The sequence below is a fragment of the Colobus angolensis genome, unplaced genomic scaffold (genome assembly GCF_000951035.1).
Source record: "Colobus angolensis palliatus isolate OR3802 unplaced genomic scaffold, Cang.pa_1.0 Scaffold70, whole genome shotgun sequence".
In the NCBI taxonomy this organism is placed as follows: domain Eukaryota; kingdom Metazoa; phylum Chordata; class Mammalia; order Primates; family Cercopithecidae; genus Colobus; species Colobus angolensis.
Window position 1 is genome coordinate 1695635 of NW_012120710.1, and position 18449 is coordinate 1714083.

General features: G+C 37.3%; 1 protein-coding gene across 4 annotated transcripts in view; it reads right to left on the minus strand.

Annotated features, from left to right (window-relative positions):
- The window catches only part of IGJ (immunoglobulin J polypeptide, linker protein for immunoglobulin alpha and mu polypeptides), an 11786-nt gene extending 4233 nt beyond the window's left edge, over positions 1-7553 (minus strand). The window contains exons 1-4 of one of the 4 annotated variants that reach the window (XM_011927117.1): positions 7427-7462; positions 6998-7085; positions 6451-6477; positions 2613-2736 (exon numbers count right to left, since the gene is read on the minus strand). In XM_011927117.1, the coding sequence (XP_011782507.1) occupies positions 2613-2736; positions 6451-6477; positions 6998-7061 (215 nt within the window). In that variant the 5' untranslated portion in view covers positions 7062-7085; positions 7427-7462. Of the gene's footprint in view, positions 1-2612; positions 2737-4677; positions 4726-6450; positions 6478-6997; positions 7231-7426 lie in introns of those variants that run through there. The other 3 variants (XM_011927119.1, XM_011927116.1, XM_011927118.1) reach the window with 3 other exon arrangements.
- Between the last annotated feature and the right edge of the window lie 10896 nt (positions 7554-18449).

Genomic DNA, 18449 nt, shown 5'->3' on the forward strand with positions numbered 1-18449 from the left:
GAGGTTGCAGTGAGCTGAGATTGTACCACTGCACTCCAGCCTGGGCAACAGAGCAAGACTCCATCTCAAAATAATAATAATAATAATAATAATAATAATAATACCATAATGGCACAGCAATGGTAATATACTTTCAGAAATCAGAACAGGGAAGATCAACAAATCAGGCAAAGTGTCATGAAGTATCTAAATTATCTGATTTCAGTAAACAATATAATATAAAAAGAGTCATTTCACAAAATTAAAAGATGAATTAGAAGATCATGGAGAGCCATTTTAAAAATCTCACATAAGACAGACACTCTTCAACATGGCTTAAGTGCCAATGTCATGTATGCCATTCTTTCCAATTACCCACTACTCCAGATGTTCTGTCCCTAACACGAAGCTATGTGGGCAGGATCTCAGTGGTCAAAGAAAACCTGCTAGAGGAAGTGATGGCTGAACTAAAACATGTACATTGAGGAGTTAACTAGGCTAAGAAGGGTGGGACAGAGTTCTTCAAACAGAGGAACTAACAGGTATAAAAGCACTGTGAATGTGGGGAAATAGAGACATTACAGCAGTCCTGAATTTATTTATTTATTTATTTATTTTTATTTTTTATTTTTTGAGGAAGTCTTGCTCTTGTTCCCCAGGCTGGAGTGCAGCAATGATGCGATCCCAGCTTACCACAAACTCCGCCTCCCAGGTTCAAGCAATTCTCCTGCCTCAGCCTTCCGAGTAGCTGGGATTACAGACACTTGCCACTACGTCCGGCTAATTTTTGTATTTTCAGTAGAGACGGGGTTTTACCATGTTGGCCAGACTGGTCTCAAACTCCTGACCTCAGGTGATCTGCCCGCCTTGGCCTCCCAAAGTGCTGCGATTACAGGAGTGAGTCATCACGCCCAGCCCCAGTAGTGCTGAATTTTTAAACATAAAGTAAAAGAAAAGTGGCAATGGATGATCTTGAGAGTTATGCTAAGCTTTGTAGGTCAGGCCGAGGCATTTGTAATATATCCTAAGATCAATGTTGGGGAAACCATCACAAGGCTTTTTTTTTTTTTTTTTGAGACGGAGTCTCGTTCTGTCACCCAGGCTGGAGTGCAGTGGTCGGATCTAGGCTCACTGACTGCAAGCTCCGCCTCCCGGGTTTCCGCCATTCTCCTGCCTCAGCCTCCAGAGTAGCTGGGACTACAGGCGCCCGCCACCTCGCCCGGCTAGTTTTTTTGTATTTAGTAGAGATGGGGTTTCACCGTGTTAACCAGGATGGTGTTGATCTCCTGACCTTGTGATCCGCCCGTCTCGGCCTCCCAAAGGGCTGGGATTACAGGCTTGAGCCACCGCGCCCGGCCCACAAGGCTTTTAAGCAGGATAGTGACAATAATTGGCACATAGATTAGGTGAATAAATAATAGTAAATATTTTTTAATATGTCCCAGAAATATATAAGCTCTAAAAGAAATATTCTTTATTTATTTTTACAATAATCCTATGAGTTGAGCGTGATTTTTTTCCTCATTTAAAGATGAAAAAGTGGAAGTTCAAAGTAGATAAGTAACTTGCCTACAAGAACACACAGCTATTAAGTGTCCCAGACAGAACTTAAAACAAAATTCTTAAACACATTATATTTTTCCCATTGATTGAAAGGAATGGAATGCCCTGTTCTCTTTCTATAGGAGATTTGATTGGGGAAAAACTATTAAGGTAGGAGTGGTTTACAAGGAAAACTTATAACTGATTGGATCCAATAGAAATCTAATTTCTCAAATAGTATCAGCATTCTTGCTATTGAAAAAGAGCTATATAGCATATAACTCTGGACTGTGTGTGGAATGAAATGAATATCTGAAATCCAATCTAAAAGTGAGATCGAATCAAATTAGTTAATGTGATCAGTCTGCCTTATCTCGATGCAGACATCTGATTACAGTGTAAAAGACTCAGTTATCTATATATGGTACAAAATAAGACTTTAGTGTTATCTGCAGTTTCAGTTTGAACTGATCAAGGGCAACTGAAAGTTCTGATTCAAATTGAAATAACTTGGCCAGGCGTGGTGGCTCAGGCCTGTAATCCTAGCACTCTGGGAGGCCAAGGCAGGAGGATCGCCAAAGCTCAGAAGTTCGAGAACAGCCTGGGCAACATAGTGAGACCCTGTCTCTAGAGAAAAATAAAAAATTATCCAGGTGTGGTGGTGCATGCCTGTAGTTACATCTACTGAGGAGGCTCACTTAAGCCTGGGAGTTCGAGGCTGCAGTAAGCAGTGATCTTGCCACTGCACTCTAGCCTGGTGACAGAGTAAGACCCTGTCTCAAAAACAAGCAAACAAAATAAATAAATAGAAATAACTTCATATAACAGTGCATGCTGATGACTAGATAACAGCCTTTGTTTATAATTTGATGTAGCCCACTGATTTTAGATTGCCTGTAATCTTTCATTCTTACCTCTAATTTCAATAAAATTGCCTCAAGTTCATTCACAAGATTCAATTCCTTACTCATGTAAAGTGCTACACAGCAAAAAGTGGAGTAAAGATGTAGGTATTACATTCAAACAATGCTTAGTGTCAGAAAGCATCTCTGCTTAGAACAGGAATAAAAGGAATATGGAATGCCACATACATAATTCGGATGTTTCTCTCCACAATGTCCTCATTAGGATCTTCGGAAGAACGGATGATTCTGGAAGTAATCCGGGCACACTTACATTTGTTGTCAACAAGAACAATCCTTTCACCTTCTTGAGCTTGAAAGGTAAACATATTACAAAGAAAGGAAAACAAATGTCAATTTATATATTTTGTATTGAGTTATTTTATCTTTCTTGGCTGCAGAAAAATAGTTTTATCAATTTATATATTTTGTATTGAGTTATTTTATCTTTCTTGGCTGCAGAAAAATAGTTTTATGGTTGGTTTGTCTCAGCTTTATCCATTTGTTCTCTAAGCAGAATCTTACATCACAGTGAAGGAAATCCGAAAGTACTCTAAAAGGAATTTTCACTTTTTTCTTGAACCAGTGTATGGGAATCTGGGATGAAATAATTCTGATTTTCACATCCTTCCTGAACTCTCATTTGTACTTAAAATGTTTTTTGTATAAATTGTATTATAGTTAAGAACAGGCATGTTTTCCTCCAAGATAACCTTATTTTGTATGACTTTTAAATATTCTCTACCACAATTATCTGCCTTTTCATAACAGATTATCATAGTACATAACTCAATAAAAAATAATAAAGACTATATTTCTTATAAGAATTATTTTAAGCAGGGTGCAGTGGCTCATGCCTGTAATCCCAGGACTTTGAGAGGCCGAAGCGGGCAGATCACAAGGTCAGGAGTTCAAGACCAGCCTGGCCAACATAGTGAAACCCCGTCTCTACTAAAAATACAAAAATTAGCCAGGCATAGTGGTGAATGCCTGTAGTCCCAGCTACTCGAGAGGCTGAGGCAGGAGAATCACTTGAACCCGGGAGGTGGAGGTGGCAGTGAGCCAAGATCATGCCACTGCACTACAGCTTGGGCAACAGAGTGAAACTTCATCTCAAAAAAAAAGGGAAAAAAAAGAATTATTTAAAAAGATAGAGTATGTATGACATAAAGTGCTATAAATTTGCAAAAGCAATTTAGAAATATTATGAGGTATAATCTCAATTGAATATGCCTGTATACAGAAAAAAATGAATAAATGAATAAATACACATATGACCATTAAAGCCTTAACTTTAAATATCAAAATTTATTGTCTAATCTGAATATTAGACAAAAAGGTCTGATAAGTTGTTTGTTTGTTTGAGATAGTGTCTCACTCTGTTACCCAGGCTGGAGTGCAGTGGCGTGATCTCAGCTCACTGCAACTTCTGCCTCCCGGGTTCAAGCGATTTTCCTGCCTCGGCCTCCCAAGTAGCCGGGACTACAGGTGTGCACCATCACACCTGGCTAGATATTTGTGGTATTTTTAGCACAGATGGAGTTTCACCATGTTGCCCAGGCTGGTCTTAAACTCCTGACCTCAAGTGATCCACCTGCCTCGAGCCTCCCAAAGTGCTGGGATTACAGAGCCACCACACCCAACCTTGATAAGTATTGCAAGGAATAAACAAAGTAAATTTTGTATTATCTGGATTTGGACTAACAGATTTTATTTTAATTTTCTATTTTTGAGACAGAGTTTCACCCTTGTTGCCCAGGCTGCAGTGCAATGGCGCAATCTCAGCTCCCTGCAACCTCCATCTCCCGGGTTCAAGCGATTCTCCTGCCTCAACCTCCCAAGTAGCTGGGATTACAGGCATGTGCCACCATGGCCATCTAATTTTTGTATTTTTAGTAGAGACCGAGTTTCACCATGTTGGTCAGGCTGGTCTCGAACTCCTGACCTCAGCTGATCCACCCGCCTCGGCCTCCCAAAGTGCTGGGATTATGGGCGTGAGCCACCGTGCCCAGCAAATTACCAGATTCTAAAAATTCAATAATAGCTTTACATAAGTAATGCTATCAAATAAGAGTGCTAATTAATAATAACGATGATGCTGGCTGGGTGCAGTGGCTCACGCCTGTAATCTCAGCACTTTGGGAGGCCAAGGTGGGTGGATAATGAGTTTAGGAGTTCCAGACCAGCCTGTCAATATGGCGAAACTCTGTCTCTACTAATAACACAAAAATTAGCCAGGCATGGTGGTGTACACCTGTAGTCCCAGCTACGAGAGAGGCTGAGGCAGAAGAATCGCTTGAACCTCAGAGGTGGAGGTTGCAGTGAGCTGAGATTGTACCACTGCACTCCAGCCTGGGCGACAGAGCAAGACTCCATCTCAAAATAATAATAATAATAATAATAATAATAATAACGATGATGTTAAATATGCTTTATTCATATAATTTTAGCTAAGTGACCTTTAACAATTCCTCTCATTAAGCCTCAACTTAAAAAAACACAGATTTAGCACACGAATTCAAGTTATAAAGTTTAAATGATCAAAATAGTTATGAAGTCTGTTCCTGAGACGATTCCCAGAGCAGAGAGAACCTAATGCAGTATTTCAGTCTTAATGATAAAAGCCACTACAAAAACATTTTAAGACCATTGTTATTGTACTTGTAATTGTTTGAAGCACTTTATAATGCATTATTACACCATTATTCATAAGTTCCTAATGAATCTTCTGACACAGTCTGTGTAATATTGGAAAGAAACATTATGGAGTCAATTCAAGGTAATGAAACAACTCATTAACATCTGAAAAAGGTAAAATGACCTAAATGATGTCCTCTTTTCTACTTGTGTATCCATGACTCTTAAATGTTTTTTCTCAGTGAAACATAAATAAGCACATAATGCCTGACCAAAAATACAGATTGTTGAGGAGTGACTTAACTATTAAGTCTTAAACAGAAAATGTCTATATTCTATTATGGCTTATAATTATTTCCTTACCAGAAACCTGGGAAGTTAATATATAAAAATATTAGGCAGCCTAACATCTATCAGAAATACATAGCTGTCAGAAAATTTACAAATACTTTCAATTCACCAAGACTTAGAGTCTAACATTTGATCTCACCAATAGGCAGTATTTTTCCTAACAAACCTGATATTAGGGACTGTGCTTTACTTTATTCCAAGAGCATCTGACACATAGTAGCTGTTCAATGAATATTTGTTAAATGTAATTCAGTTCAAACAAATAAGAAAATAGATTTAACAACATATGCTAGATATAACCATAATGAGTTTACTAAAAAGTGATTGCCTTACACAAGGCAGAATAGGATAGTAGGAGTGTGGGCTATAGGGTCAGATTGCCTGGGTTCTACTTACTCTCTTGCTTGATGTATGACTTTGGTAAGTTATTTCACCTCTGTAAGACTCAACTGGCTCAACTGTATGTCAGAAGTAATAATAGTATTTATCTTCACATGGTTGCTGAGAGAATTAAATGGAATATTATATGTAAAGGAATTAGCATGATACCTAGAATATCATATTCAGTAAGTGATAGCTATTTTATATACAGATGGTCCCCAGCTTACTATGGTTCTACTTACAATTTTCCTACTTTATGATGCTGTGAAAGTGATATGCATTCAGTATGCTCCTCAGCTACAATGGGGCTACCTCCCTATAAAGTCATTGTAAGTTGAAAATTGAAAATATCATACTTTTGATATTTTCAACTTTCAACTTTGTAGGGTTTATAGGGAAATAGCCCCATTATATATATCATATATTTTTAGATATGTACATGTACTTATGTTGTACATCCTTTAGTAATATTTTATATTTTAAATCATTAGAAAGTTATTCTTGATGCTAAATGAGTATAATATATATATAAAATGCCTATTCTTGATCACATTTCTGTCATTATTTGTCTTGAAATAAGAACCACAGACTCAGTGATAGGAACAATCCAGACAAATTTTAATGTGCCCTTCTAAATGAAAATTATTTAATATTGTACCTCTAAATTCAGAATGTATTCCATTTTCTGAAGTTGTTTGAAAGATCAATAAACAAAATAACAACAGTTCAGTCATCAATTTATAGGCAACCTGTATAACATTGAACATTGTTAAAGGGTCATAATAAATCTGTGGGCTCAGATCCAGGAAAGCTGTTAAAACCAATACCAGCCTCTTTGGGGAAATAAAATCCCAATGCATTCCATGTTGTACTTACAGTAATTATTATTTCACTTCTCCAGAATATTAATTTAAGAGACTCAAGGGAAGGATTATAGATTTTTAAGATTCAATGTGGACATTCATATAAGTAGGACTATCTGTAGTTAGCTAATTTCTTATTCTCTAGTTTGTAGTAGGCAAATAACTAAGAGAAAAAATAATTAAAAGATTCTTATCTGTGTAAAGTCAACTGCCATAGAAAGATGAAAGCATGATAGAAACAGTAGCTGGCCTGCTGACCAACCAAAGCATAGGCATAAATGTTTAGAACTGAAAAACAGATCTGTCCTATATTTTTCCTTTGATTTTCTAAATATCACATACCTTTTACATGAACAGCCTTAACAAAAATGGCCAGGACTCCCCAGAAGAGCAAATGGTTCTTCATCTTGACTTCACTTCTTCTGAAAAACTGGAGCAAAAAAAGTCAGGGTTAAGGTGTGTGATCTATAAGGAGTGTGCAAATGATGGTGCTTCTGCTTTCTTAAAATAACACTCCAGGCAGCTAACAAACTAAAAACAATCACAACTGTGGTTGAAGTCTGCAGTTTAAATGCCGAACTGGAAAAATGTATGACTCACATTTAAGTATTTTCTTGCAAAGCATCCAAAAAAAAAAAAACCCATAATTTGATGCAATCATATTTATTTTGCATTTACACTATATAAATGTTTAAACCAGAAGACTAATAATAATTTCCCAAAGAAGGATTCCATTAAGGATGTTGAAATAGGGACTTTCCATTTTATTACCTAGATATATTCATATTAGTCTTCAAATCAGATATCTGACATTTGCCATGCCTAGAATAATAAATGAAGTGAAGTGAAGGAGGAGAGATGAAGGAAGGGGAGAGAAATGAAAGTCCTTTAAGGTCCCAAGTGTACCTTATGTTAATTTTTTATACTAGTCCTTAATTAACCAAGCTACCAGATTTAAATATATATTTTGTATATACCTTACAAAATATATATGTTGTATATACCTTACAAAATATATATGTTGTATATTCCTTACAAAATATATGCATTGTATATTCCTTACAAAATATATGCATTGTATATTCCTTACAAAATATATACGTTGTATATACCTTACAAAATATATATTTTGTATATATTTTGATTACTTTCAGTTATTTTATAAGCTGAAACATGGAACTGGAATTAGAAACTGATAGATACAAAGCTGGGCACAGTGCCTCACACCTGTAATCCTTGCACTCTGGGAGGCCCAGGCGGGTGGATCACTTGAGGTCAGGAATTGGAGACCAGCCTGGCCAACATAGTGAAACCCTGTCTCTACTAAAAATACAAAAATGAGCTGCACACCGTGGCGAGCGCCTGTAATCCCAGCTATGCAGGAGGCTGGGGCAGGAGAATCGCTTGAATCTGGGAGGCAGAGGCTGCAGTAAGCCGAGATGGCATCACTGCACTCTAGCCTGGGTGACAGAGGGAGACTCTGTCTCGAAAAAAAAAGAAGCTGGTAGATACCAGATAAATAAGTTGCCATATTTTAATTTGATAACATTAAGACAGACCTTGTGTCTAGTTACACCTTTCAGAATTGTAAACCCATAAGATGATTTGTATTTGAGATGCCTCAACAGAAAACTGAATCCCTGCAGTATTTTGTGTAAAAATTTTTTCACTTAATTAGTGTCATTTTTTTCTAACTGAGCTTTTGGGGAGCACCCCCTGCACTCCCACTCCAACATGCTAGAATTTCCTCTCTCTTAGGCAAGGTTGGTTCCAAGAATATGCTGGTTACACAACAGCATCAAATCAGTGTTACTTTTGGTTCTCAGCTCTAATTTTTGAAGTGACTCCTAGAATTTTAAGAGGTAATTAGGAGTACTTCAGAATCATAAGTAAGCCAACCTGAATTCAAAGCTAGAAGTACGAAATGACAGGATGAAAGAGACATTAAAGGCTAGCACATGATTGCACTTCTTCAAAGAGTATGTATTGAAAGTCTGTAAGAACAAAGTGCCAGGCACTATCACATGCAATATTACTATACTGTCAAAGTTTATCCTTATGTTAATTTCTACTATCAGTAGGACTTAGGAACTACTTGAGTGTAGGGAAAATATACTGGCATTATATGAAGAGTTTATTAAAAAAAGAAACAGACCTGAAAGCACATTATTTTAGTTTGTGGTCAGGATGTCAAAACAACTATCAACCACCCTAAAAGATCCTCACCCCCAACTGAAGTTTCTAAATAAATGACTTATTCAATTACTCAAAAAAAAAAAGGGGTAATTAATAGTGAGCTAGATACCTTTTTAATTCTTGAAAAATAAACTCAAGGCTAGACTGCCTTCCCAAAGCAAGTTGGACAAATCCTTGGGAACAAATTAAAGCTTCTCCAAAAGTTTCTTTTTTTATAACAGCAAAGATTGTTTAACTCATAATTACTAACCTAAGAAAAGCTCTGTATTTGATATTTTCATTCTTCCATCCTTGCTTTTTTCTTTCTTTTTTGAGACAGAGTTTCGCTCTTATTGCCTAGGCTGGAGTGCAGTTGCATGATCTCAGCTCACTGCAACCTCTGCCTCCTGGGTTCAAGCGATTCTCCTGTCTCAGCCTCCCGAGTAGCTGGGATTATAGGCATGTGCCACCATGCCCGACTAATTTTGTATCTTTAGTAGAGACAGGGTTTCTCCATGTTGTTCACGCTGGTTTTGAACTCCCAACCTCAGGTAATTTGTCTGCCTCGGCCTCCCAGAGTATTGGGATTACAGGCATGAGCCACTGCACCCAGCCAATCTTGCATTTTTATATTTTGATTATGTAAACTATAAATCTAAAATAAATTGTGTTAACAAAAATAAGATGTGACACATTTGTTATTAGAAGAGAATTACCTATGCTGGCAACATAGGATCTGGTCTAGTGTTTTGCCTTGTGTGCTCTAGGGATCATCTGACCAGAACTACTTGTAGTACTGGTTAAAATATGGATTTCTTGGCAACACTCAGAATTTCTGGAGATGTGGCCTTGGAATATATATTTTCAAAAAGTATCCCAGTTGATTCTGATGTGCATTGAAGTTTGCAAACTAATGAAAAAAAAGGCTTGCCTGGAGCAGGAGGTAAGGGGGTGCAGAATAACTAGCAGCATTAACTATTTATGGAAGAACAAAAGGTTAATAAAGGTAATTTTTACATAAATAGTCATACTGAAAAGTTAGCTGTAGTTTGTATTTGCTTATAATTCTGTGCCATAGGTAAGCTGTTGCATATTCTTTTTATAATTAACCTACTATATACAAATGCAAGTTCCAGTTTAATTTTTAAACCATTTCTTTACCAGTTTTAGTTATGTTTTTGCCACTAAAAAAAAGTAAAATGTGAATAGTAGAACTCTTTACATGTGTGTTAAGTGATTGAGAACTTAGCCATGTGTTCTAAATTCTTAGCAAAAAAAAAAAAAAAAAAGCTTATTTTTCTATACTTACATTTAAGATTTGTGTAGTAAGATATTCAGTGACAGACTCAGCTGGATGAAAGAGATCTTAAAGGTAATTTAGTCTCACCTTCATGACTCTCAAATTTTTTTTCAATATTCTATACAACTAAATTCAGCATTTATTTGAAAATCATCCAAAATAGTCGGATGCTTCACTCCCTGTGGACACAGCTCATTGTATTTTGGGATATTCAAACTGTGACAAGACTTTATTCTCATGGAACACAGAGAATATTACTCCCTGTTTTCCTCCTGTCTCACTGGTGACTCCTTCTGGGTCTCTTGCTAAATTTTCCTCTGAATATTGAGGGCATCAAGGCTTAATTCTCATCTTTTCTATTCTCTTAGCCTCTCCCTAATTAATTTTAACTTATTCCATGCCTTTAAACATAGGGCACACTGAGGACTCTCAAATGTATTACTTTAACTTTGACCTTGCCCATTGAGTTCTAAATGCCTATGTCCAACTTTGTATTTTATATCTCTATGTAGCTATCTAAATGGGTATCTAAAACTTAACCAGGTAAAACGGTAATCTTGATGACCAATCCACCCTCACACTCACATACCAATCTCTTTCTGTCTCAAGTTTTCCCCCATCTCAGTAAATGGCACCTCCATCAGTTACTCAAGCCAAAATCCTCTTTTTCGGTTCCTTTCTTCTCCTCTCCCCTACATCCAATTTATCAGCATGACCTGTCCGCTTTCTCTCCAAAACGTGTCCCAAATTCATCTGATTCTCTCCATTTTCACTACCAACCTAGTCCAAGCCTCGATCCTCTTTCCTAGACTACCATAATAGCTTCTATAATTAAAAAGTAACTTTTCCTTTCCCTCAGCATTGGTGACTAAGGCACACAGATCATAAACAAAAATGACTAAGTACCACAAATCTAAAGCAAGCCAAATACTTCCTCCAAGGTTTGTTAAGAGGCAACAAAGCCAAACACAGTGGTGCATGCCTGTAGTCGCAGCTACTCAGGAGGCTGAGGCAGGAGGATCACTTGAGGCCAGGAATTGAAGGCCAGGCTAAGGAAGATAACAGTAGTTTTCAATGTGTAACTATTATGTACCCATAAAAATTTTTTCTAAAAAGAGGCAACAAAACTCAATCTACTTCCATCAACCACCACTCCACCACTCCCATACACTCCCATCTTGTCTTTAGAAGACCAGGGAGGGAAGAGGGGGAATAGCAGCAGCTGTTACCTTGTTGAAATCATAGTGTTTGTAATAAGAGACTCCCACACACATATCCCACCTCGCTTCACCCTTGGGAGAGTAGAGAGTAAAGGTGGGGCACTTTCCTCTCCCCAGATTCAAGTGAGGGAGAGTTTCAAGAAAATCCCTCAAGAGATCAGGGACCTTAAAAGAAGGGGAGATTGAGAAGCAATATAGCATAATAGTTAAGAGAAAGGGCTCTGAGCCTGACTGATTGGGTTTATCCCCCAATTCCACCACTCTCTAGCTAGGTAACACTGGACAAACCTTGAACACATCACTTAATCTCTCTTAATTTCCTCTATCTGTAAAAGGGAGAAAATAACAATATATGCTTCATAGGATTGTTGTCAGGGTTAATATTTATTACATCTATTACATCATGTGAAGAAGTTAGATCTTGGCACACAGTGTTATATAAGTACTAGTTACTTATTATTATCATCACTGTCATCATTATGTCTTAACTCCTTGTGGAGTTGCAGAAATGCAGCTACCAACTGCAATGAAGTTGGGGAAAGCATTCCTGGGAGAACTTGACATGGTCCCTTGGGTTGTGGATGTGTAGGAACATCAAAAATGGTACATGATCATGCTGTATAAAGTATAAATGAAAATATCCAGTTTCCAACTTAGGATGGGTGAGGAGGAAGTACACTTGGAAGATATGTTAGCTTTATTTGTAATAGCCTTAAGCTGGAAGCAGTCTAAATGTCCAACAACAAATTGGATAAACAAATTGTGGCATATCCATTACCCAATAATAAAAATGAATAAGCTACTAATAGATACAATATGGATGAATCTCAAAATAATTATTCTCAGGGAAAGAAGCCAGATTAAAAATTGTTTTAAGAAAGTACAGGCCTGGTGCAGTGGCTCATGCCTATAATCCCGGCACTTTGGGAGGCCGAATTGGGCAGAACACAAGGTCAGGAGTTCTGCCCAATTTGTTTCCAGTCTCTCCGAAATCACTGTCCTGCATTGCCTAATGTCTTGAAAACCAGTGTTTCTTCCGCATTTTCTCACTCATAGGTGGGAATTGAACAATGAGAACACTTGGACACAGGATGGGGAACATCACAGACCAGGGCCTGTCGTGAGGTGGGAGTAAGGGGGAGGGATAGCATTAGGAAATATACCTAATGTAAATGACGAGTTAATGGGTGCAGCACACCAACAAGGCACATGTATACATATGTAACAAACCTGCATGTTGTGCACATGTACCGTAGAACTTAAAGTATAATAATAATAATAAAAAGAAAACCAGTGTTTCTTAAATTTTGTCATTTTTTTTTAGTTGGTTCAAATGGCAGGGAAAATCTCCACTGTTAATTCCATCTTGTTTAGCATTGCACACTTGAAATTAAGAGTGAGTTTGAGATACAAGCTTTTAGACTGAACTAGACTTTTAAAAAATGAGCGTTAATATTTATAGCAGTTTTACAATCACAGCAAATAAACTAGATTTTTTAATAATGAAAAATATTTTTAAATTATAGAATCTTCTTAAAACATTGTCCAAAAGGCAAAGAAAAATTCAATTACAGTAACTGAGAGGCAATAATTGGACAAAAATATGGTTTCATGTTATAACTCATTAAACTGTTCACTGTTCCAAACTCTTCTCTAGTCTTACCTGCCACAATTCGTTGTCCACTTACCATGAAAAATGATCTTTTCAAAGGGTAAATTAGATCATATCTGATTTAAAACCCTCCAGTGGCTTCTCATTATACTTAGAATAAATTCAGAGCCATTAGCCTTCCTGATTTTCTGCAACTCCCCCTTCCACTCAACACTCTCCAGCTACTCTGCTCAAGGCCTTCGTATTGTCTTAGTCCCTCTGCCTGCAACAGTTTCCATAGCCTTGCATGGCTGACCCCTTACCACCAAGTCTCAACTCCAATGTCATTGCCTCAGAGAGAACTTTTCTGGCTGATAACCATCCTGACCAATCACCAATCACTATCATATTGCCCTGTTTTATTTTCTTCATAGTTTTTATTAGTTTGAAATTCTTTAGTTTACTTAGTTGTAACTGTCTCCTCCTCGTTAGAATAAAAGCTCCTTAAGAGTGGCACTGTCTTGTTGCTTACTTCTGTTTCCAAGAACAAGCGCAGGATTGCCTCAAGTATATTGATTGAATGAAGGATGAATGGAGAACATTTTTACAAGGAGTTGAAAACTGTCTCTGAGTTTCTGTCTTCTAACAATATTAGTCTCTTTTGTGGATAGGCTCCATATTGTCAATGTCCTATTTAAAGAGTAGTATCTAGATACATATTCAATAGTCAAGTGTTATCTGGCCAGTACAAACAATAGCCGAACTTAACATTTTTCAATAAATGTCACTTAAGATGATAATATCTCTTTTTTGGCAGCTATGTTACACTATTGGCTTCAATTAAAGTATACAATCTCATTTAAAAAAAAAAAAGTGTTTCTATAAAGTAGTGACTTTCCCATATTTGATATTTAAACAAGTTAGGATTTGGGCATGAGATTTAGCATTGGTCCCTAAGTTTTATCTTGCTAAACTCAGACCAACATTACAATGTCTTAGATTCTTTTTTAATCCAGATTCAGAAACCTAGCACATTAGTTATTTCTCTCAGCTTTACAGTATCTGCAAACTTGACACATGCCATCAGATCCTTATTGAAGTCATTAAGAAAAATGTTTAATGGGATAGTGCTTAAGACAGACTTTTGCAGCATACATCTAAAGTCCTATCTCCATCAGTATCAGTCCATTAATAAGCACATTTTGGGTACAGCAGTTCATCTCAAGTTAACTCATACATCTGTACTATCACACAGACTCAAAGTCTGGGTTTCATCCATAAGGTACATGAATACTTATCATAAAAGGCCAATCTCTCCCTTGTTCTCTATTTTAATATCATCTCATTTCTCCCCTTGAAAGCCTTCCCTAATATAAAAGGAGTCTTGATAGTAGCCTGGCATTTTGCCACTTAAACTCTTAAAAGAGACGATGATATTTTTTAATAGCCTTCTTGGCCTTAAATCTGAGATGCAGCTGAAATCTCTTGATTTTCCTTTTAATGGATTAATTTCTACATTTAGTGTAATAAGTCACATTACCCATTTGTCCTTGAACTTTATATGAAAAATAAATTTTACGAATAAACAATATTGCTTAATCAGCTCTAAAAATTAGGAGGAAAAATATGAAGTCTACACGAAACCTGTAAATGTCAATCTGTAAATTCCAAGTAACCCCAAAATCTTTTAGATTTAGAAATAACTTATCACTATTCCCAAATGTGCTAGAAAAAAGAAATCTTTTGTGTGTGTGTGATACCCTAAATATATCTGACAGAATCTTTAGTGTTATTGTAAGTGTTAACTGAATTGAAAGAGCATCATCAGTCCTGGATTTCCCTAAAAAGTATCATCTTTCATTTCCTTAGCACTTTCATGGATATATTCCAGAATCTATTTATTTCAGAGGGCATAAAAAGAAATAATTTTAAAAGAATACTGTAAAATGTATACTTGAGATAAGCATTTTATATCTGACAAATTTACAAAGTCTATTACAGAGGAACTCCATGACTACTTTTACAACCAGGTATATATAACAACCCCAGAAACCCAGAATTAAATGACACACTTGCAAGGAATACAGGGAGGAAATGGAGATATTTATTTCCCTAAAACATAGCTTCTAAAATATGTTAAAGGGCCATCAAAAGCACGGCCTTTAAATCTTCTCCGTATATACCATCTCTCTAACTTCTATACGTTTGAGACACTGAACAATACAAAAGTAACTTTTGAATCAACCCAGAGAAATAAACTGAGGGAAGATTCTATTAGCACTGGAGGAAAGATCTGCTGCCAAGAGAAGCTAACAGCAAAAATCATCTGCAAGAGAAGTGAAACAAGACAAAGCATTCAGACTGGAAAATTTATCATGTGTGTGTGTGTGTATATATACTTATCATGAATATATAACTGCTATTAATTTAATACCACAAAACTAAAAGTCCCCAAATATCCTAGAATTTCACAAGTCATGCATAAAGTTACTAACGAAAGACAACGAGAAAGAGGTTTTTTTTTTGTTTTTTGTTTTTTGTGAGATGGAGTCTCTTTCTGTCCCCCAGGCTGGAGTGCAGTGGCACAACCTCAGCTCACTGCGACCTCAGCCCCCAGGTTCAGGTAATTCTTGTGCCTCAGCCCCGCAAGTAGCTGGGACTACAGACATGTGCCAACACGCCTGGCTAATTTTTGTATTTTCAGTAGAGACGGGGCTTTACCATGTTGGCCAGACTGATCTTGAACTCCTGACCTCAAGTGATCCGCCGGCCTCAGCCTCCCAAAGTGCTGGGATTACAGGTGAGAGCCACTGCGCCCAGCCTGGTTGTTTTACTATGACAAAACTGAGGTATAGCCCTTGATCTGACAATCGGTCCTCCTACCAAGATCCTTGCTGGGTTGTTCTGAACTTCCTAAAACTCCTGTAGGGCACTCTCTGTCCAAATTCACAAGAGCAGGCATGACTTATCCAGAATCATTATAAATAAAAGTTTTAAAATATGTTTAATAATATTAAGGAGTACAAAAGCAATTGCAACTATATTTGCAGTGTTTGGAAGGGACATTCTGCCTGACCTAGAGTCAGGCAAACATTATTCCAAGAAAGGAAACAGCAAGTAAAAAACACAAAATAAGAAAGAGCTTGGCCCACACAGGATGAGGAGCAGGAAGGAAGGCCCTTGTAGCTGCAGCAGAGTGAGGGGAAGAATCGTAGTAGATAAACAACACCATGCACTTTATAAGATTAACTTTTTCCCCCCATTTCTTTTTTCCTTTTGAGATAGAGTCTCGCTCTGTCACCCAAGATGGAGTGCAGTGACATGATCTCGGCTCATCGCAACCTCCGCCTCCTGGGTTCAAGCGACTCTCCTGCCTCAGCCTCCTCAGTAGCTGGAACTACAGGCGTAAACCACTACGCCTGGCTAATTTTCGTCTGTTTCGGTAGAGACGGGGTTTCACCATGTTGGTCAGGCTTGTCTCAAACTCCTGACCTCAAGTGATCTACCCGCCTTGGCCTCCCAAAGTGCTGGGATTACAGGTGTGAGCCACCATTCCCAGCCTTTCCCCCCATTTCAATTGTATAAGCTTAGAATCTATTTTGAACTTCAGAATCAATCTTAGTCATTCTAAAGCTAAAGGTAGAGAGCCTAAGCCTCTTAACTTCCAGTCCATTTTACCTCTCACAATACCAAGAGCCATTAATACTATTTTTTCACATCTATATGGAGAAATTTCTTCTAATTGGCATTTTTTGGGGGTGGGGGAATTGAAACATTAGACTTAATCATTTCACAAGGTATGCATACATCAAAACATCACATTGTAACCTGTAAATATATACAATAAAAAACTTAGAAATCCATAACTTAAATAAGTAAATCCATAACTTAAGTTAAATAATAAAAAATGATTTTGTCTAACAAAAATGCTTTAGCTGGCTGAACAAGGCGGCTCACGCCTGTAATTCCAGAACTTCGGGAGGCTGAGGCTGATGGATCACCTGAGGTCAGAAGTTTGAGACCAGCCTGACCAACGTAGTAAAACCCCAGCTCTACTAAAAATACAAAAATTAGCCAGGTGTGGTGAAGTACATCTGTAGTCCCAGCTACTTGGGAAGCTGAGGCAGGAGAATTGCTTGAACCCAGAAGGAGGAGGCTACAGTGACCCAGGATCACACCGCTGCACTCCAGTCTGGGCAACAAAGCAAGACTCTGTCTCAAAAAAAAACAAACTTTAGCTTATTTTTGCAGAGATATACACTGAATGATTTTTTTTCTGATATTATATAAGCATTAAATGATTAAAAGACAAACGGAGCATTTTTACTCAACTTTGATACCCTTTGATACCCTCCTTCCTAATCTTTGTGACTTCCTACCTCATTAAATGTCTGATAATACTAACTGGCATTTTTTAACCCTAAACATTTTTATTCTTATATGCAGAGTTTCTTCAAATATTGATCTCTATCCAAGTACAGTATATGTAAAATTTATATTTAGGTATCAGGAGGCAAAAGCTGGTCAGCTGGGTGCAGTGGCTCACACCTGTAATTCCCACACTTTGGGAGGCCAAGGCAAGCGGATCATTTGGGGTCAAGAGTTCAAAACCAGCCTGGCTAACATGGTGAAACCCCATCTCTACTAAAAATACAAAAATTAGCTGGGAATGATGGCGCATGCCTGTAATCCCAGATACTCAGGAGCTGAGGTAGGAGAATTGCTTGAACCTGGGACACAGAGGTTGCAGTGAGCCAAGATCATGCCACTGCACTCCAGCCTGGGTGACAGAGTGAGACTCCATCTCAAAAAAAAAAAAAAAAGGCAAAAGCTGAACTTTTTTAAAAATCTCAAAATATAAGGAAGAAACTTCATTCCAAATTCTTACTAAAAATTTAAAAATACAAACAAAAAAATTGACTTCTTTTTTTCAAACAGCTTTCCGTATAGACTTTTAGGGTAGTCTTCTGTGGTTAAATGTTTATGAGGAGAATTGCACCTGTGTTGTGGTTGGCTTTTAAATAAACTTGCACCTGCAGTGGTTTTTCATAGAATTGCTGTTTAAGATATTACATGTCAGTGGTTTGACCATCACATAGAGCTATTTCCCTTCACCATATCACCTGCAGGGCAGGTCCTAATTTAAAAAGGGCCTACTTCCAAAAATTCATGTGAAAAAAGTGTGGTTAGATTTCATGGTAATCTGTCTAGGGACACAATAATAAGTAAGGTTTCCAGGATACCCCTCAAACAAAAAGAATATGCTCCCTTCGATTCATCCATTCCAGTGGTCTAGTCCTTCTCTGCTTTAAGAAAACTTCTAACTGATTTCTGGGAGAGGCTTCTGCTCTAGTCAAATATGTCTGCTTTCCTTCTCCTGTATATGATCTGCTAATTCCTGTTTCAGAATCTTTTTTATTATATCATTTTCCTTCCCATAAATTTATTTCTCTTTCCTTCCTGCTCATCCTCATCAAAAATCCTAAAATCTTTCAAACGAATTCAAGT